Genomic DNA, 20,240 nt, shown 5'->3' on the forward strand with positions numbered 1-20,240 from the left:
GTTGTCGCAGTAGTGGGAGCTTCAGTTGTGATAGTGGGAGCTGCAGTTGTCGTAGTAGAGGGAGTTTCAACTGTAGTAGTCGAAGCTTCAGTTGTGGTGGTAGTCGAAGCTGCAGTTGTTGTAGTGGTACCTTCGGTTGTGGTAGTGGGAGACTCCGTTGTGGTAGTGGGAGCTTCAGATATGGAAGTGGAGGATGCAGTTGTCGTAGTAGTGGGAGTTTCAGTTGTGGTAGAGGGAGATGCTGTTGTGGTGGTAGTTGAAGCTGCAGTTGTAGTAGTGGGATATTCAGTTGTGGTAGTGGGAGCTGCAGTTGACGTAGTATTGGGAGTTTCAATTCTAGTAGTTGAAGCTGCAGTTGTAGTAGTGGTACCTTCAGTTGTGGTAGTGGGAACTTCGGTTGTGGTAGTGGAAGCTGCAGTTGTCGTAGAACTGACAGTATCAACTGTGGTAGTGGATGCTGCACTTAACGTAGCAGTGGGAGTTTCAGTTGTGGTAGTGGGAGATTCTGTTGTGCTGCTAGTGGAAGCTGTAGTTGTCGCAGTAGTGGGACCTGCAGTTGTCGTAGCAGTTGGAGTTTCAATTGTAGTAGTCAAAGCTTCAGTTCTGGTGGTAGTCGAAGTTGCAGTTGTAGTAGTGGGAGCTTCAGTTGTGGAAGTGGGAACTTCGGTTGTGGTAGTGGAAGACTCTGTTGTGGTAGTGGGAGCTTCAGATATGGTAGTGGAAGATGCAGTTGTAGTAGTGGTACCTTCAGTTGTGGTAGTGGGAGCTTCAGATATGGTAGTGGAATATGCAGTTGTCGTAGTACTGAGAGTATCAACTGTGGTAGTGGATGCTGCACTTAACGTAGCAGTGGGAGTTTCAGTTGTGGAAGTGGGAGCTTCGGTTGTGGTAGTGGGAGACTCAGTTGTGGTAGTGGGAGCTTCAGATATGGAAGTGGAAGATGCAGTTGTCGTAGTAGTGGGAGTTTCAGTTGTGGTAGAGGGAGATGCTGTTGTGGTGGTAGTTGAAGCTGCAGTTGTAGTAGTGGGATATTCAGTTGTGATAGAGGGAGCTTCGGTTGTGGTAGTGGAAGCTGCAGTTGTCGTAGTACTGAGAGTATCAACTGTGCTAGTGGATGCTGCACTTAATGTAGCAGTGGGAGCTTCAGTTGTGGTAGTGGGACCTGCAGTTGTCGTAGTAGTGGGAGTTTCAATTGTAATAGTCGAAGCTGCAGTTGTAGTAGTGGTACCATTAGTTGTGGTAGTGGGAGCTTCGGTTGTGGTAGTGGAAGCTGCAGTTGTCGTAGTACAGAGAGTATCAACTGTGCTAGTGGATGCTGCACTTAACGTAGCAGTGGGAGTTTCAGTTGTGGTAGTGGGAGATTCTGTTGTGCTGCTAGTGGAAGCTGTAGTTGTCGCAGTAGTGGGAGCTTCAGTTTTGGTAGTGGGACCTGCAGTTGTCGTAGTAGTGGGAGTTTCAATTGTAGTTGTCGAAGCTTCAGTTGTGGTGGTAGTCGAAGCTGCAGTTGTAGTAGTGGTATCTTCAGTTGTGGTAGTGGGAGCTTCGGTTGTGGTAGTGGAAGCTGCAGTTGTCGTACTGAGAGTATCAACTGTGGTAGTGGATGCTGCACTAAACGTAGCAGTAGGAGTTTCAGTTGTGGTAGGGGGAGATTCTGGTGTGCTATTAGTGGAAGCTGTAGTTGTCGTAGTAGTGGGAGTTTCAGTTGTGGTAGAGGGAGATGCTATTGTGGTGGTAGTTGAAGCAGCAGTTGTAGTAGTGGGATTTTCAGTTGTGGTAGTGGGAGCTGCAATTGTCGTAGTAGTGGGAGTTTCAATTGTAGTAGTCGAAGCTGCAGTTGTAGTAGTGGTACCTTCAGTTGTGTTAGTGGGAGCTTCAGATATGGTAGTGGAAGATGCAGTTGTCGTAATCGTGGGAGTTTCAGTTGTGGTAGAGGGAGATGCTATTGTGGTGGTAGTTGAAGCTGCAGTTGTAGTAGTGGGATATTCAGTTGTCGTAGTGGGAGCTGCAGTTGTCGTGGTAGTGGGAGTTTCAATTGTAATAGTCGAAGCTGCAGTTGTAGTAGTGGTACCTTCAGTTGTGGTAGTGGGAGCTTCGGTTGTGGTAGTGGAAGCTGCAGTTGTCGTAGTACTGAGAGTATCAACTGTGGTAGTGGATGCTGCACTTAACGTAGCAGTGGGAGTTTCAGTTCTGGAAGTGGGAGCTTCGGTTGTGGTAGTGGGAGACTCCGTTGTGGTAGTGGGAGCTTCAGATATGGAAGTGGAGGATGCAGTTGTCGTAGTAGTGGGAGTTTCAGTTGTGGTAGAGGGAGATGCTGTTGTGGTGGTAGTTGAATCTGCAGTTGTAGTAGTGGGATATTCAGTTGTGGTAGTGGGAGCTGCAGTTGTCGTAGTATTGGGAGTTTCAATTCTAGAAGTCGAAGCTGCAGTTGTAGTAGTGGTACCTTCAGTTGTGGTAGTGGGAACTTCGGTTGTGGTAGTGGAAGCTGCAGTTGTCGTAGAGCTGAGAGTATCAACTGTGGTAGTGGATGCTGCACTTAACGTAGCAGTGGGAGTTTCAGTTGTGGAAGTGGGAGCTTCGGTTGTGGTAGTGGGAGACTCTGTTGTGGTAGTGGGAGCTTCAGATATGGAAGTGGAAGATGCAGTTGTCGTAGTAGTGGGAGTTTCAGTTGTGGTAGAGGGAGATGCTATTGTGGTGGTAGTTGAAGCTGCAGTTGTAGTAGTGGGATATTCAGTTGTCTTAGTGGGAGCTGCAGTTGTCGTAGTAGTGGGAGTTTCAATTGTAGTAGTCGAAGCTACAGTTGTAGTAGTGGTACCTTCAGTTGTGGTAGTGGGAGCTTCGGTTGTGGTAGTGGAAGCTGCAGTTGTCGTAGTACTGAGAGTATCAACTGTGCTAGTGGATGCTGCACTTAAAATAGCAGTGGGAGTTTCAGTTGTGGTAGTGGGAGATTCTGTTGTGCTGCTAGTGGAAGCTGTAGTTGTCGCAGTAGTGGGAGCTTCAGTTGTTGTAGTGGGACCTGCAGTTGTCGTAGTAGTGGGAGTTTCAATTGTAGTAGTCGAAGCTGCAGTTGTAGTAGTGGTGCCTTTAGTTGTGGTAGTGGGAGCTTCGGTTGTGGTAGTGGAAGCTGCAGTTGTCGTAGTACTGAGAGTATCAACTGTGCTAGTGGATGCTGCACTTAACGTAGCAGTGGGAGTTTCAGTTGTGGTAGTGGGAGATTCTGTTGTGCTGCTAGTGGAAGCTGTAGTTGTCGCAGTAGTGGGAGCTTCAGTTGTGGTAGTGGGACCTGCAGTTGTCGTAGTAGTGGGAGTTTCAATTGTAGTTGTCGAAGCTTCAGTTGTGGTGGTAGTCGAAGCTGCAGTTGTACTAGTGGGAGCTTCAGTTGTGGTAGCGGGAGCTTCGGTTGTGGTAGTGGAAGCTGCAGTTGTCGTACTGAGAGTATCAACTGTGGTAGTGGATGCTGCACTAAACGTAGCAGTAGGAGTTTCAGTTGTGGTAGTGGGAGATTCTGGTGTGCTATTAGTGGAAGCTGTAGTTGTCGCAGTAGTGGGAGACTCAAATGTGGTAGTGGGACCTGCAGTTGTCGTAGTAGTGGGAGTTTCAATTGTAGTAGTCGAAGCTTCAGTTGTGGTGGTAGTCGAAGCTGCAGTTGTAGTAGTGGGAGCTTCAGTTGTGGAAGTGGAAGCTTCGGTTGTGGTAGTGGGAGACTCTGTTGTCGTAGTGGGAGCTTCAGATATGATAGTGGAAGATGCAGTTGTAAGAGTAGTGGGAGTTTCAGTTGTGGTAGAGGGAGATGCTATTGTGGTGGTAGTTGAAGCTGCAGTTGTAGTAGTGGGATTTTCAGTTGTGGTAGTGGGAGCTGCAGTTGTCGTAGTAGTGGGAGTTTCAATTGTAGTAGTCGAAGATGCAGTTGTAGTAGTGGTACCTTCAGTTGTGGTAGTGGGAGCTTCAGATATGGTAGTGGAAGATGCAGTTGTCGTAATCGTGGGAGTTTCAGTTGTGGTAGAGGGAGATGCTATTGTGGTGGTAGTTGAAGCTGCAGTTGTACTAGTGGGGTTTTCAGTTGTCGTAGTGGGAGCTGCAGTTGTCGTAGTAGTGGGAGTTTCAATTGTAGTAGTCGAAGCTGCAGTTGTAGTAGTGGTACCTTTAGTTGTGGTAGTGGGAGCTTCGGTTGTGGTAGTGGAAGCTGCAGTTGTCGTAGTACTGAGAGTATCAACTGTGCTAGTGGATGCTGCACTTAACGTAGCAGTGGGAGTTTCAGTTGTGGTAGTGGGAGATTCTGTTGTGCTGCTAGTGGAAGCTGTAGTTGTCGCAGTAGTGGGAGCTTCAGTTGTGGTAGTGGGACCTGCAGTTGTCGTAGTAGTGGGAGTTTCAATTGTAGTTGTCGAAGCTTCAGTTGTGGTGGTAGTCGAAGCTGCAGTTGTACTAGTGGGAGCTTCAGTTGTGGTAGCGGGAGCTTCGGTTGTGGTAGTGGAAGCTGCAGTTGTCGTACTGAGAGTATCAACTGTGGTAGTGGATGCTGCACTAAACGTAGCAGTAGGAGTTTCAGTTGTGGTAGTGGGAGATTCTGGTGTGCTATTAGTGGAAGCTGTAGTTGTCGCAGTAGTGGGAGACTCAAATGTGGTAGTGGGACCTGCAGTTGTCGTAGTAGTGGGAGTTTCAATTGTAGTAGTCGAAGCTTCAGTTGTGGTGGTAGTCGAAGCTGCAGTTGTAGTAGTGGGAGCTTCAGTTGTGGAAGTGGAAGCTTCGGTTGTGGTAGTGGGAGACTCTGTTGTCGTAGTGGGAGCTTCAGATATGGTAGTGGAAGATGCAGTTGTCGTAGTAGTGGGAGTTTCAGTTGTGGTAGAGGGAGATGCTATTGTGGTGGTAGTTGAAGCTGCAGTTGTAGTAGTGGGATTTTCAGTTGTGGTAGTGGGAGCTGCAGTTGTCGTAGTAGTGGGAGTTTCAATTGTAGTAGTCGAAGATGCAGTTGTAGTAGTGGTACCTTCAGTTGTGGTAGTGGGAGCTTCAGATATGGTAGTGGAAGATGCAGTTGTCGTAATCGTGGGAGTTTCAGTTGTGGTAGAGGGAGATGCTATTGTGGTGGTAGTTGAAGCTGCAGTTGTACTAGTGGGATTTTCAGTTGTCGTAGTGGGAGCTGCAGTTGTCGTAGTAGTGGGAGTTTCAATTGTAGTAGTCGAAGCTGCAGTTGTAGTAGTGGTACCTTTAGTTGTGGTAGTGGGAGCTTCGGTTGTGGTAGTGGAAGCTGCAGTTGTCGTAGTACTGAGAGTATCAACTGTGCTAGTGGATGCTGCTCTTAACGTAGCAGTGGAAGTTTCAGTTGTGGTAGTGGGAGATTCTGTTTTGCTGCTAGTGGAAGCTGTAGTTGTCGCAGTAGTGGGAGCTTCAGTTGTGGTAGTGGGACCTGCAGTTGTCGTAGTAGTGGGAGTTTCAATTGTGGAAGTGGGAGCTTCGGTTGTGGTAGTGGAAGACTCTGTTGTGGTAGTGGGAGCTTCAGATATGGTAGTGGAAGATGCAGTTGTAGTAGTGGTACCTTCAGTTGTGGTAGTGGGAGCTTCAGATATGGTAGTGGAAGATGCAGTTGTCGTAGTAGTGGGAGTTTCAGTTGTGGTAGAGGGAGATGCTATTGTGGTGGTAGTTGAAGCTGCAGTTGTAGTAGTGGGATATTCAGATGTCGTAGTGGGAGCTGCAGTTGTCATAGTAGTGGGAGTTTCAATTGTAGTAGTCGAAGCTGCAGTTGTAGTAGTGGTACCTTCAGTTGTGGTAGTGGGAGCTTCGGTTGTGGTAGTGGAAGCTGCAGTTGTCGTAGTACTGAGAGTATCAACTGTGCTAGTGGATGCTGCACTTAACGTAGCAGTGGGAGTTTCAGTTGTGGTAGTGGGAGATTCTGTTGTGCTGCTAGTGGAAGCTGTAGTTGTCGCAGTAGTGGGAGCTTCACTTGTGATAGTGGGAGCTGCAGTTGTCGTAGTAGTGGGAGTTTCAATTGTAGTAGTCGAAACTTCAGTTGTGGTGGTAGTCGAAGCTGTAGTTGTCGTAGTAGTGGGAGCTTCAGTTTTGGTAGTGGGAGCTGCAGTTGTCGTAGTAGTGGGAGTTTCAATTGTAGTAGTCGAAGCTTCAGTTGTGGTGGTAGTCGAAGCTGCAGTTGTACTAGTGGGAGCTTCAGTTGTGGTAGTGGGAGCTTCGGTTGTGGTAGTGGAAGCTGCAGTTGTCGTTCTGAGAGTATCAACTGTGGTAGTGGATGCTGCACTTAACGTAGCAGTGGGAGTTTCAGTTGTGGTAGTGGGAGATTCTGTTCTGCTGCTAGTGGAAGCTGTAGTTGTCGCAGTAGTGGGAGCTTCAGTTGTGATAGTGGGAGCTGCAGTTGTCGTAGTAGTGGGAGTTTCAATTGTAGTAGTCGAAGCTTCAGTTGTGGTGGTAGTCGAAGCTGTAGTTGTACTAGTGGGAGCTTCAGTTGTGGTAGTGGGAGCTTCGGTTGTGGTACTGGAAGCTGCAGTTGTCGTAGTACTGAGAGTATCAACTGTGGTAGTGGATGCTGCACTTAACGTAGCAGTGGGAGTTTCAGTTCTGGAAGTGGGAGCTTCGGTTGTGGTAGTGGGAGACTCCGTTGTGGTAGTGGGAGCTTCAGATATGGAAGTGGAGGATGCAGTTGTCGTAGTAGTGGGAGTTTCAGTTGTGGTAGAGGGAGATGCTGTTGTGGTGGTAGTTGAATCTGCAGTTGTAGTAGTGGGATATTCAGTTGTGGTAGTGGGAGCTGCAGTTGTCGTAGTATTGGGAGTTTCAATTCTAGAAGTCGAAGCTGCAGTTGTAGTAGTGGTACCTTCAGTTGTGGTAGTGGGAACTTCGGTTGTGGTAGTGGAAGCTGCAGTTGTCGTAGAGCTGAGAGTATCAACTGTGGTAGTGGATGCTGCACTTAACGTAGCAGTGGGAGTTTCAGTTGTGGAAGTGGGAGCTTCGGTTGTGGTAGTGGGAGACTCTGTTGTGGTAGTGGGAGCTTCAGATATGGAAGTGGAAGATGCAGTTGTCGTAGTAGTGGGAGTTTCAGTTGTGGTAGAGGGAGATGCTATTGTGGTGGTAGTTGAAGCTGCAGTTGTAGTAGTGGGATATTCAGTTGTCTTAGTGGGAGCTGCAGTTGTCGTAGTAGTGGGAGTTTCAATTGTAGTAGTCGAAGCTACAGTTGTAGTAGTGGTACCTTCAGTTGTGGTAGTGGGAGCTTCGGTTGTGGTAGTGGAAGCTGCAGTTGTCGTAGTACTGAGAGTATCAACTGTGCTAGTGGATGCTGCACTTAAAATAGCAGTGGGAGTTTCAGTTGTGGTAGTGGGAGATTCTGTTGTGCTGCTAGTGGAAGCTGTAGTTGTCGCAGTAGTGGGAGCTTCAGTTGTTGTAGTGGGACCTGCAGTTGTCGTAGTAGTGGGAGTTTCAATTGTAGTAGTCGAAGCTGCAGTTGTAGTAGTGGTACCTTTAGTTGTGGTAGTGGGAGCTTCGGTTGTGGTAGTGGAAGCTGCAGTTGTCGTAGTACTGAGAGTATCAACTGTGCTAGTGGATGCTGCACTTAACGTAGCAGTGGGAGTTTCAGTTGTGGTAGTGGGAGATTCTGTTGTGCTGCTAGTGGAAGCTGTAGTTGTCGCAGTAGTGGGAGCTTCAGTTGTGGTAGTGGGACCTGCAGTTGTCGTAGTAGTGGGAGTTTCAATTGTAGTTGTCGAAGCTTCAGTTGTGGTGGTAGTCGAAGCTGCAGTTGTACTAGTGGGAGCTTCAGTTGTGGTAGCGGGAGCTTCGGTTGTGGTAGTGGAAGCTGCAGTTGTCGTACTGAGAGTATCAACTGTGGTAGTGGATGCTGCACTAAACGTAGCAGTAGGAGTTTCAGTTGTGGTAGTGGGAGATTCTGGTGTGCTATTAGTGGAAGCTGTAGTTGTCGCAGTAGTGGGAGACTCAAATGTGGTAGTGGGACCTGCAGTTGTCGTAGTAGTGGGAGTTTCAATTGTAGTAGTCGAAGCTTCAGTTGTGGTGGTAGTCGAAGCTGCAGTTGTAGTAGTGGGAGCTTCAGTTGTGGAAGTGGAAGCTTCGGTTGTGGTAGTGGGAGACTCTGTTGTCGTAGTGGGAGCTTCAGATATGGTAGTGGAAGATGCAGTTGTCGTAGTAGTGGGAGTTTCAGTTGTGGTAGAGGGAGATGCTATTGTGGTGGTAGTTGAAGCTGCAGTTGTAGTAGTGGGATTTTCAGTTGTGGTAGTGGGAGCTGCAGTTGTCGTAGTAGTGGGAGTTTCAATTGTAGTAGTCGAAGATGCAGTTGTAGTAGTGGTACCTTCAGTTGTGGTAGTGGGAGCTTCAGATATGGTAGTGGAAGATGCAGTTGTCGTAATCGTGGGAGTTTCAGTTGTGGTAGAGGGAGATGCTATTGTGGTGGTAGTTGAAGCTGCAGTTGTACTAGTGGGATTTTCAGTTGTCGTAGTGGGAGCTGCAGTTGTCGTAGTAGTGGGAGTTTCAATTGTAGTAGTCGAAGCTGCAGTTGTAGTAGTGGTACCTTTAGTTGTGGTAGTGGGAGCTTCGGTTGTGGTACTGGAAGCTGCAGTTGTCGTAGTACTGAGAGTATCAACTGTGCTAGTGGATGCTGCTCTTAACGTAGCAGTGGAAGTTTCAGTTGTGGTAGTGGGAGATTCTGTTTTGCTGCTAGTGGAAGCTGTAGTTGTCGCAGTAGTGGGAGCTTCAGTTGTGGTAGTGGGACCTGCAGTTGTCGTAGTAGTGGGAGTTTCAATTGTGGAAGTGGGAGCTTCGGTTGTGGTAGTGGAAGACTCTGTTGTGGTAGTGGGAGCTTCAGATATGGTAGTGGAAGATGCAGTTGTAGTAGTGGTACCTTCAGTTGTGGTAGTGGGAGCTTCAGATATGGTAGTGGAAGATGCAGTTGTCGTAGTAGTGGGAGTTTCAGTTGTGGTAGAGGGAGATGCTATTGTGGTGGTAGTTGAAGCTGCAGTTGTAGTAGTGGGATATTCAGATGTCGTAGTGGGAGCTGCAGTTGTCATAGTAGTGGGAGTTTCAATTGTAGTAGTCGAAGCTGCAGTTGTAGTAGTGGTACCTTCAGTTGTGGTAGTGGGAGCTTCGGTTGTGGTAGTGGAAGCTGCAGTTGTCGTAGTACTGAGAGTATCAACTGTGCTAGTGGATGCTGCACTTAACGTAGCAGTGGGAGTTTCAGTTGTGGTAGTGGGAGATTCTGTTGTGCTGCTAGTGGAAGCTGTAGTTGTCGCAGTAGTGGGAGCTTCACTTGTGATAGTGGGAGCTGCAGTTGTCGTAGTAGTGGGAGTTTCAATTGTAGTAGTCGAAACTTCAGTTGTGGTGGTAGTCGAAGCTGTAGTTGTCGTAGTAGTGGGAGCTTCAGTTTTGGTAGTGGGAGCTGCAGTTGTCGTAGTAGTGGGAGTTTCAATTGTAGTAGTCGAAGCTTCAGTTGTGGTGGTAGTCGAAGCTGCAGTTGTACTAGTGGGAGCTTCAGTTGTGGTAGTGGGAGCTTCGGTTGTGGTAGTGGAAGCTGCAGTTGTCGTTCTGAGAGTATCAACTGTGGTAGTGGATGCTGCACTTAACGTAGCAGTGGGAGTTTCAGTTGTGGTAGTGGGAGATTCTGTTGTGCTGCTAGTGGAAGCTGTAGTTGTCGCAGTAGTGGGAGCTTCAGTTGTGATAGTGGGAGCTGCAGTTGTCGTAGTAGTGGGAGTTTCAATTGTAGTAGTCGAAGCTTCAGTTGTGGTGGTAGTCGAAGCTGTAGTTGTACTAGTGGGAGCTTCAGTTGTGGTAGTGGGAGCTTCGGTTGTGGTACTGGAAGCTGCAGTTGTCGTACTGAGAGTATCAACTGTGGTAGTGGATGCTGCACTTAACGTAGCAGTGGGAGTTTCAGTTGTGGTAGTGGGAGATTCTGTTGTGCTGCTAGTGGAAGCTGTAGTTGTCGCAGTAGTGGGAGCTTCAGTTGTCGTAGTGGGAGCTGCAGTTGTCGTGGTAGTGGGAGTTTCAATTGTAATAGTCGAAGCTGCAGTTGTAGTAGTGGTACCTTCAGTTGTGGTAGTGGGAGCTTCGGTTGTGGTAGTGGAAGCTGCAGTTGTCGTAGTACTGAGAGTATCAACTGTGGTAGTGGATGCTGCACTTAACGTAGCAGTGGGAGTTTCAGTTCTGGAAGTGGGAGCTTCGGTTGTGGTAGTGGGAGACTCCGTTGTGGTAGTGGGAGCTTCAGATATGGAAGTGGAGGATGCAGTTGTCGTAGTAGTGGGAGTTTCAGTTGTGGTAGAGGGAGATGCTGTTGTGGTGGTAGTTGAATCTGCAGTTGTAGTAGTGGGATATTCAGTTGTGGTAGTGGGAGCTGCAGTTGTCGTAGTATTGGGAGTTTCAATTCTAGAAGTCGAAGCTGCAGTTGTAGTAGTGGTACCTTCAGTTGTGGTAGTGGGAACTTCGGTTGTGGTAGTGGAAGCTGCAGTTGTCGTAGAGCTGAGAGTATCAACTGTGGTAGTGGATGCTGCACTTAACGTAGCAGTGGGAGTTTCAGTTGTGGAAGTGGGAGCTTCGGTTGTGGTAGTGGGAGACTCTGTTGTGGTAGTGGGAGCTTCAGATATGGAAGTGGAAGATGCAGTTGTCGTAGTAGTGGGAGTTTCAGTTGTGGTAGAGGGAGATGCTATTGTGGTGGTAGTTGAAGCTGCAGTTGTAGTAGTGGGATATTCAGTTGTCGTAGTGGAAGCTGCAGTTGTCGTAGTACTGAGAGTATCAACTGTGCTAGTGGATGCTGCACTTAAAATAGCAGTGGGAGTTTCAGTTGTGGTAGTGGGAGATTCTGTTGTGCTGCTAGTGGAAGCTGTAGTTGTCGCAGTAGTGGGAGCTTCAGTTGTGGTAGTGGGACCTGCAGTTGTCGTAGTAGTGGGAGTTTCAATTGTAGTAGTCAAAGCTGCAGTTGTAGTAGTGGTACCTTTAGTTGTGGTAGTGGGAGCTTCGGTTGTGGTAGTGGAAGCTGCAGTTGTCGTAGTACTGAGAGTATCAACTGTGCTAGTGGATGCTGCACTTAACGTAGCAGTGGGAGTTTCAGTTGTGGTAGTGGGAGATTCTGTTGTGCTGCTAGTGGAAGCTGTAGTTGTCGCAGTAGTGGGAGCTTCAGTTGTGGTAGTGGGACCTGCAGTTGTCGTAGTAGTGGGAGTTTCAATTGTAGTTGTCGAAGCTTCAGTTGTGGTGGTAGTCGAAGCTGCAGTTGTACTAGTGGGAGCTTCAGTTGTGGTAGTGGGAGCTTCGGTTGTGGTAGTGGAAGCTGCAGTTGTCGTACTGAGAGTATCAACTGTGGTAGTGGATGCTGCACTAAACGTAGCAGTAGGAGTTTCAGTTGTGGTAGTGGGAGATTCTGGTGTGCTATTAGTGGAAGCTGTAGTTGTCGCAGTAGTGGGAGACTCAAATGTGGTAGTGGGACCTGCAGTTGTCGTAGTAGTGGGAGTTTCAATTGTAGTAGTCGAAGCTTCAGTTGTGGTGGTAGTCGAAGCTGCAGTTGTAGTAGTGGGAGCTTCAGTTGTGGAAGTGGAAGCTTCGGTTGTGGTAGTGGGAGACTCTGTTGTCGTAGTGGGAGCTTCAGATATGGTAGTGGAAGATGCAGTTGTAAGAGTAGTGGGAGTTTCAGTTGTGGTAGAGGGAGATGCTATTGTGGTGGTAGTTGAAGCTGCAGTTGTAGTAGTGGGATTTTCAGTTGTGGTAGTGGGAGCTGCAGTTGTCGTAGTAGTGGGAGTTTCAATTGTAGTAGTCGAAGATGCAGTTGTAGTAGTGGTACCTTCAGTTGTGGTAGTGGGAGCTTCAGATATGGTAGTGGAAGATGCAGTTGTCGTAATCGTGGGAGTTTCAGTTGTGGTAGAGGGAGATGCTATTGTGGTGGTAGTTGAAGCTGCAGTTGTACTAGTGGGGTTTTCAGTTGTCGTAGTGGGAGCTGCAGTTGTCGTAGTAGTGGGAGTTTCAATTGTAGTAGTCGAAGCTGCAGTTGTAGTAGTGGTACCTTTAGTTGTGGTAGTGGGAGCTTCGGTTGTGGTAGTGGAAGCTGCAGTTGTCGTAGTACTGAGAGTATCAACTGTGCTAGTGGATGCTGCACTTAACGTAGCAGTGGAAGTTTCAGTTGTGGTAGTGGGAGATTCTGTTTTGCTGCTAGTGGAAGCTGTAGTTGTCGCAGTAGTGGGAGCTTCAGTTGTGGTAGTGGGACCTGCAGTTGTCGTAGTAGTGGGAGTTTCAATTGTGGAAGTGGGAGCTTCGGTTGTGGTAGTGGAAGACTCTGTTGTGGTAGTGGGAGCTTCAGATATGGTAGTGGAAGATGCAGTTGTAGTAGTGGTACCTTCAGTTGTGGTAGTGGGAGCTTCAGATATGGTAGTGGAAGATGCAGTTGTCGTAGTAGTGGGAGTTTCAGTTGTGGTAGAGGGAGATGCTATTGTGGTGGTAGTTGAAGCTGCAGTTGTAGTAGTGGAATATTCAGATGTCGTAGTGGGAGCTGCAGTTGTCATAGTAGTGGGAGTTTCAATTGTAGTAGTCGAAGCTGCAGTTGTAGTAGTGGTACCTTCAGTTGTGGTAGTGGGAGCTTCGGTTGTGGTAGTGGAAGCTGCAGTTGTCGTAGTACTGAGAGTATCAACTGTGCTAGTGGATGCTGCACTTAACGTAGCAGTGGGAGTTTCAGTTGTGGTAGTGGGAGATTCTGTTGTGCTGCTAGTGGAAGCTGTAGTTGTCGCAGTAGTGGGAGCTTCACTTGTGATAGTGGGAGCTGCAGTTGTCGTAGTAGTGGGAGTTTCAATTGTAGTAGTCGAAACTTCAGTTGTGGTGGTAGTCGAAGCTGTAGTTGTCGTAGTAGTGGAAGCTTCAGTTTTGGTAGTGGGAGCTGCAGTTGTCGTAGTAGTGGGAGTTTCAATTGTAGTAGTCGAAGCTTCAGTTGTGGTGGTAGTCGAAGCTGCAGTTGTACTAGTGGGAGCTTCAGTTGTGGTAGTGGGAGCTTCGGTTGTGGTAGTGGAAGCTGCAGTTGTCGTACTGAGAGTATCAACTGTGGTAGTGGATGCTGCACTTAACGTAGCAGTGGGAGTTTCAGTTGTGGTAGTGGGAGATTCTGTTGTGCTGCTAGTGGAAGCTGTAGTTGTCGCAGTAGTGGGAGCTTCAGTTGTGATAGTGGGAGCTGCAGTTGTCGTAGTAGTGGGAGTTTCAATTGTAGTAGTCGAAGCTTCAGTTGTGGTGGTAGTCGAAGCTGTAGTTGTCGTAGTAGTGGGAGCTTCAGTTGTGGTAGTGGGAGCTGCAGTTGTCGTAGTAGAGGGAGTTTCAATTGTAGTAGTCGAAGCTGCAGTTGTAGTAGTGGTACCTTCAGTTGTGGTAGTGGGAACTTCGGTTGTGGTAGTGGAAGCTGCAGTTGTCGTAGAACTGAGAGTATCAACTGTGGTAGTGGATGCTGCACTTAACGTAGCAGTGGGAGTTTCAGTTGTGGTAGTGGGAGATTCTGTTGTGCTGCTAGTGGAAGCTGTAGTTGTCGCAGTAGTGGGACCTGCAGTTGTCGTAGCAGTGGGAGTTTCAATTGTAGTAGTCAAAGCTTCAGTTCTGGTGGTAGTCGAAGTTGCAGTTGTAGTAGTGGGAGCTTCAGTTTTGGTAGTGGGAGCTTCGGTTGTGGTAGTGGAAGACTCTGTTGTGGTAGTGGGAGCTTCAGATATGGTAGTGGAAGATGCAGTTGTAGTAGTGGTACCTTCAGTTGTGGTAGTGGGAGCTTCAGATATGGTAGTGGAAGATGCAGTTGTTGTAGTTGTACCTTTAGTTGTGGTAGTGGGAGCTTCGGTAGTGGTAGTGGAAACTGCAGTTGTCGTAGTACTGAGAGTGTCAACTGTGGTAGTGGATGCTGCACTTAACGTAGCAGTGGGAGTTTCAGTTGTGGAAGTGGGAGCTTCGGTTGTGGTAGTGGGAGACTCCGTTGTGGTAGTGGGAGCTTCAGATATGAAAGTGGAAGATGCAGTTGTCGTAGTAGTGGGAGTTTCAGTTGTGGTAGAGGGAGATGCTGTTGTGGTGGTAGTTGAAGCTGCAGTTGTAGTAGTGGGATATTCAGTTGTGGTAGTGGGAGCTTCGGTTGTGGTAGTGGAAGCTGCAGTTGTCGTAGAACTGAGAGCATCAACTGTGGTAGTGGATGCTGCACTTAACGTAGCAGTGGGAGTTTCAGTTGTGGTAGTGGGAGATTCTGTTGTGCAGCTAGTGGAAGCTGTAGTTGTCGCAGTAGTGGGAGCTTCAGTTGTGGTAGTGGGACCTGCAGTTGTCGTAGTAGTGGGAGTTTCAATTGTAGTAGTCGAAGCTTCAGTTGTGGTGGTAGTCGAAGCTGCAGTTGTAGTAGTGGTACCTTCAGTTGTGGTAGTGGGAGCTTCGGTTGTGGTAGTGGAAGCTGCAGTTGTCGTAGTACTGAGAGTATCAACTGTGCTAGTGGATGCTGCACTTAACGTAGCAGTGGGAGTTTCAGTTGTGGTAGTGGGAGATTGTGTTGTGCTGCTAGTGGAAGCTGTAGTTGTCGCAGTAGTGGGAGCTTCAGTTGTGATAGTGGGAGCTGCAGTTGTCGTAGTAGTGGGAGTTTCAATTGTAGTAGTCGAAGCTTCAGTTGTGGTGGTAGTCGAAGCTGTAGTTGTCGTAGTAGTGGGAGCTTCAGTTGTGGTAGTGGGAGCTGCAGTTGTCGTAGTAGAGGGAGTTTCAATTGTAGTAGTCGAAGCTTCAGTTGTGGTGGTAGTCGAAGCTGCAGTTGTTGTAGTGGTACCTTCGGTTGTGGTAGTGGGAGACTCCGTTGTGGTAGTGGGAGCTTCAGATATGGAAGTGGAGGATGCAGTTGTCGTAGTAGTGGGAGTTTCAGTTGTGGTAGAGGGAGATGCTGTTGTGGTTGTAGTTGAAGCTGCAATTGTAGTAGTGGGATATTCAGTTGTGGTAGTGGGAGCTGCAGTTGTCGTAGTATTGGGAGTTTCAATTCTAGTAGTCGAAGCTGCAGTTGTAGTAGTGGTACCTTCAGTTGTGGTAGTGGGAACTTCGGTTGTGGTAGTGGAAGCTGCAGTTGTCGTAGAACTGAGAGTATCAACTGTGGTAGTGGATGCTGCACTTAACGTAGCAGTGGGAGTTTCAGTTGTGGTAGTGGGAGATTCTGTTGTGCTGCTAGTGGAAGCTGTAGTTGTCGCAGTAGTGGGACCTGCAGTTGTCGTAGCAGTGGGAGTTTCAATTGTAGTAGTCAAATCTTCAGTTCTGGTGGTAGTCGAAGTTGCAGTTGTAGTAGTGGGAGCTTCAGTTGTGGAAGTGGGAGCTTCGGTTGTGGTAGTGGAAGACTCTGTTGTGGTAGTGGGAGCTTCAGATATGGTAGTGGAAGATGCAGTTGTAGTAGTGGTACCTTCAGTTGTGGTAGTGGGAGCTTCATATATGGTAGTGGAAGATGCAGTTGTTGTAGTAGTGGGAGTTTCAGTTGTGGTAGAGGGAGATGCTGTTGTGGTGGTAGTTGAAGCTGCAGTTGTAGTAGTGGGATTTTCAGTTGTGGTAGTGGGAGCTGCAGTTGTCGTAGTAGTGGGAGTTTCAATTGTAGCAGTCGAAGCTGCAGTTGTAGTAGTGGAACCTTCAGTTGTGGTAGTGGAAGCTTCGGTTGTGGTGGTAGTCGAAGCTGCAGTTGTTGTAGTACTGAGAGTATCAACTGTGGTAGTGGATGCTGCACTTAACGTAGCAGTGGGAGTTTCAGTTGTGGAAGTGGGAGCTTCGGTTGTGGTAGTGGGAGACTCTGTTGTGGTAGTGGGAGCTTCAGATATGGAAGTGGAAGATGCAGTTGTCGTAGTAGTGGGAGTTTCAGTTGTGGTAGAGGGAGATGCTGTTGTGGTGGTAGTTGAAGCTGCAGTTGTAGTAGTGGGATATTCAGTTGTGGTAGTGGGAGCTTCGGTTGTGGTAGTGGAAGCTGCAGTTGTCGTAGAACTGAGAGTATCAACTGTGGTAGTGGATGCTGCACTTAACGTAGCAGTGGGAGTTTCAGTTGTGGTAGTGGGAGATTCTGTTGTGCTGCTAGTAGAAGCTGTAGTTGTCGCAGTAGTGGGAGCTTCAGTTGTGGTAGTGGGACCTGCAGTTGTCGTAGTAGTGGGAGTTTCAATTGTAGTAGTCGAAGCTGCAGTTGTGGTGGTAGTCGAAGTTGCAGTTGTAGTAGTGGGAGCTTCAGTTGTGGAAGTGGGAGCTTCGGTTGTGGTAGTGGAAGACTCTGTTGTGGTAGTGGGAGCTTCAGATATGGTAGTGGAAGATGCAGTTATAGTAGTGGTACCATCAGTTGTGGTAGTGGGAGCTTCAGATATGGTAGTGGAAGATGCAGTTGTCGTAGTAGTGGGAGTTTCATTTGTGGTAGAGGGAGATGCTATTGTGGTGGTAGTTGAAGCTGCAGTTGTAGTAGTGGGATATTCAGTTGTCGTAGTGGGACCTGCAGTTGTCGTAGTAGTAGGAGTTTCAATTGTAGTAGTCAAAGCTGCAGTTGTAGTAGTGGTACCTTCAGTTGTGGTAGTGGGAGCTTCGGTTGTGGTAGTGGAAGCTGCAGTTGTCGTAGTACTGAGAGAATCAACTGTGGTAGTGGATGCTGCACTTAACGTAGCAGTGGGAGTTTCAGTTGTGGTAGTGGGAGATTCTGTTCTGCTGCTAGTGGAAGCTGTAGTTGTCGCAGTAGTGGGAGCTTCAAATGTGGTAGTGGGACCTGCAGTTGTCGTAGTAGTGGGAGTTTCAATTGTAGTAGTCGAAGCTTCAGTTGTGGTGGTAGTCGAAGCTGCAGTTGTAGTAGTGGGAGCTTCAGTTGTGGAAGTGGAAGCTTCGGTTGTAGTAGTGGTACCTTCAGTTGTGGTAGTGGGAGCTTCAGATATGGTAGCGGAAGATGCAGTTGTCGTAGTAGTGGGAGTTTCAGTTGTGGTAGAGGGAGATGCTATTGTGGTGTTAGTTGAAGCTGCAGTTGTAGTAGTGGGATATTCAGTTGTCGTAGTGGGAGCTGCAGTTGTCGTAGTAGTGGGAGTTTCAATTGTAGTAGTCGATGCTGCAGTTGTGGTGGTAGTCGAAGCTGCAGTTGTTGTAGTGGTACCTTCAGTTGTGGTAGTGGGAGCTTCGGTTGTGGTAGTGGAAGCTGCAGTTGTCGTAGTACTGAGAGTATCAACTGTGGTAGTGGATGCTGCACTTAACGTAGCAGTGGGAGTTTCAGTTCTGGAAGTGGGAGCTTCGGTTGTGGTAGTGGGAGACTCCGTTGTGGTAGTGGGAGCTTCAGATATGGAAGTGGAGGATGCAGTTGTCGTAGTAGTGGGAGTTTCAGTTGTGGTAGAGGGAGATGCTGTTGTGGTGGTAGTTGAAGCTGCAGTTGTAGTAGTGGGATATTCAGTTGTGGTAGTGGGAGCTGCAGTTGTCGTAGTATTGGGAGTTTCAATTCTAGTAGTCAATGCTGCAGTTGTAGTAGTGGTACCTTCAGTTGTGGTAGTGGGAACTTCGGTTGTGGTAGTGGAAGCTGTAGTTGTCGTAGAACTGAGAGTATCAACTGTGGTAGTGGATGCTGCACTTAACGTAGCAGTGGGAGTTTCAGTTGTGGTAGTGGGAGATTCTGTTGTGCTGCTAGTGGAAGCTGTAGTTGTCGCAGTAGTGGGACCTGCAGTTGTCGTAGCAGTGGGAGTTTCAATTGTAGTAGTCAAAGCTTCAGTTCTGGTGGTAGTCGAAGTTGCAGTTGTAGTAGTGGGAGCTTCAGTTGTGGAAGTGGGAGCTTCGGTTGTAGTAGTGGAAGACTCTGTTGTGGTAGTGGGAGCTTCAGATATGGTAGTGGAAGATGCAGTTGTAGTAGTGGTACCTTCAGTTGTGGTAGTGGGAGCTTCAGATATGGTAGTGGAAGATGCAGTTGTTGTAGTAGTGGGAGTTTCAGTTGTGGTAGAGGGAGATGCTGTTGTGGTGGTAGTTGAAGCTGCAGTTGTAGTAGTGGGATTTTCAGTTGTGGTAGTGGGAGCTGCAGTTGTCGTAGTATTGGGAGTTTCAATTCTAGTAGTCGAAGCTGCAGTTGTAGTAGTGGTACCTTCAGTTGTGGTAGTGGGAACTTCGGTTGTGGTAGTGGAAGCTGCAGTTGTCGTAGAACTGAGAGTATCAACTGTGGTAGTGGATGCTGCACTTAACGTAGCAGTGGGAGTTTCAGTTGTGGTAGTGGGAGATTCTGTTGTGCTGCTAGTGGAAGCTGTAGTTGTCGCAGTAGTGGGACCTGCAGTTGTCGTAGCAGTGGGAGTTTCAATTGTAGTAGTCAAAGCTTCAGTTCTGGTGGTAGTCGAAGTTGCAGTTGTAGTAGTGGGAGCTTCAGTTGTGGAAGTGGGAGCTTCGGTTGTAGTAGTGGAAGACTCTGTTGTGGTAGTGGGAGCTTCAGATATGGTAGTGGAAGATGCAGTTGTAGTAATGGTACCTTCAGTTGTGGTAGTGGGAGCTTCAGATATGGTAGTGGAAGATGCAGTTGTTGTTGTAGTGGGAGTTTCAGTTGTGGTAGAGGGAGATGCTGTTGTGGTGGTAGTTGAAGCTGCAGTTGTAGTAGTGGGATTTTCAGTTGTGGTAGTGGGAGCTGCAGTTGTCGTAGTAGTGGGAGTTTCAATTGTAGCAGTCGAAGCTGCAGTTGTAGTAGTGGAACCTTCAGTTGTGGTAGTGGGAGCTTCGGTAGTGGTAGTGGAAGCTGCAGTTGTCGTAGTACTGAGAGTATCAACTGTGGTAGTGGATGCTGCACTTAACGTAGCAGTGGGAGTTTCAGTTGTGGAAGTGGGAGCTTCGGTTGTGGTAGTGGGAGACTCTGTTGTGGTAGTGGGAGCTTCAGATATGGAAGTGGAAGATGCAGTAGTCGTAGTAGTGGGAGTTTCAGTTGTGGTAGAGGGAGATGCTGTTGTGGTGGTACTTGAAGCTGCAGTTGTAGTAGTGGGATATTCAGTTGTGGTAGTGGGAGCTTCGGTTGTGGTAGTGGAAGCTGCAGTTGTCGTAGAACTGAGAGTATCAACTGTGGTAGTGGATGCTGCACTTAACGTAGCAGTGGGAGTTTCAGTTGTGGTAGTGGGAGATTCTGTTGTGCTGCTAGTGGAAGCTGTAGTTGTCGCAGTAGTGGGAGCTTCAGTTGTGATAGTGGGAGCTGCAGTTGTCATAGTAGTGGGAGTTTCAATTGTAGTAGTCGAAGCTTCAGTTGTGGTGGTAGTCGAAGCTGTAGTTGTCGTAGTAGTGGGAGCTTCAGTTGTGGTAGTGGAAGCTGCAGTTGTCGTAGTAGAGGGAGTTTCAATTGTAGTAGTCGAAGCTTCAGTTGTGGTGGTAGTCGAAGCTGCAGTTGTTCTAGTGGTACCTTCAGTTGTGGTAGTGGGAGCTTCGGTTGTGGTAGTGGAAGCTGCAGTTGTCGTAGTACTGAGAGTATCAACTGTGGTAGTGGATGCTGCACTTAACGTAGCAGTGGGAGTTTCAGTTCTGGAAGTGGGAGCTTCGGTTGTGGTAGTGGGAGACTCCGTTGTGGTAGTGGGAGCTTCAGATATGGAAGTGGAGGATGCAGTTGTCGTAGTAGTGGGAGTTTCAGTTGTGGTAGAGGGAGATGCTATTGTGGTGGTAGTTGAAGCTGCAGTTGTAGTAGTGGGATATTCAGTTGTGGTAGTGGGAGCTGCAGTTGTCGTAGTATTGGGAGTTTCAATTCTAGTAGTCGAAGCTGCAGTTGTAGTAGTGGTACCTTCAGTAGTGGTAGTGGGAACTTCGGTTGTGGTAGTGGAAGCTGCAGTTGTCGTAGAACTGAGAGTATCAACTGTGGTAGTGGATGCTGCACTTAACGTAGCAGTGGGAGTTTCAGTTGTGGTAGTGGGAGATTCTGTCGTGCTGCTAGTGGAAGCTGTAGTTGTCGCAGTAGTGGGACCTGCAGTTGTCGTAGCAGTGGGAGTTTCAATTGTAGTAGTCAAAGCTTCAGTTCTGGTGGTAGTCGAAGTTGCAGTTGTAGTAGTGGGAGCTTCAGTTGTGGAAGTGGGAGCTTCGGTTGTGGTAGTGGAAGACTCTGTTGTGGTAGTGGGAGCTTCAGATATGGTAATGGAAGATGCAGTTGTTGTAGTGGGATTTTCAGTTGTGGTAGTGGGAGCTGCAGTTGTCGTAGTAGTGGGAGTTTCAATTGTAGCAGTCGAAGCTGCAGTTGTAGTAGTGGAACCTTCAGTTGTGGTAGTGGTAGCTTCGGTTGTGGTGGTAGTCGAAGCTGCAGTTGTTGTAGTGGTACCTTCAGTTGTGGTAGTGGGAGCTTCGGTAGTGGTAGTGGAAGCTGCAGT

At 48.1% G+C, this 20,240-nt stretch overlaps 1 protein-coding gene across 1 annotated transcript; it reads right to left on the minus strand.

Moving 5' to 3' along the window:
* Positions 1-87: 87 nt before the first annotated feature.
* Positions 88-20,029, minus strand: LOC136765030 (pneumococcal serine-rich repeat protein-like). The gene is made up of 7 exons (XM_066719506.1): positions 16,613-20,029; positions 15,362-16,576; positions 11,882-15,070; positions 8,510-10,693; positions 4,043-8,248; positions 469-3,730; positions 88-172 (listed from the first exon to the last, which is right to left on the minus strand). Exons 1-7 carry the CDS (start codon positions 19,098-19,100, stop codon positions 88-90), a joined length of 16,629 nt encoding a protein of 5,542 aa, XP_066575603.1. The 5' UTR covers positions 19,101-20,029.
* Positions 20,030-20,240: the final 211 nt, after the last annotated feature.

This window comes from Amia ocellicauda, chromosome 12 (assembly GCF_036373705.1).
Source record: "Amia ocellicauda isolate fAmiCal2 chromosome 12, fAmiCal2.hap1, whole genome shotgun sequence".
In the NCBI taxonomy this organism is placed as follows: Eukaryota; Metazoa; Chordata; class Actinopteri; order Amiiformes; family Amiidae; genus Amia; species Amia ocellicauda.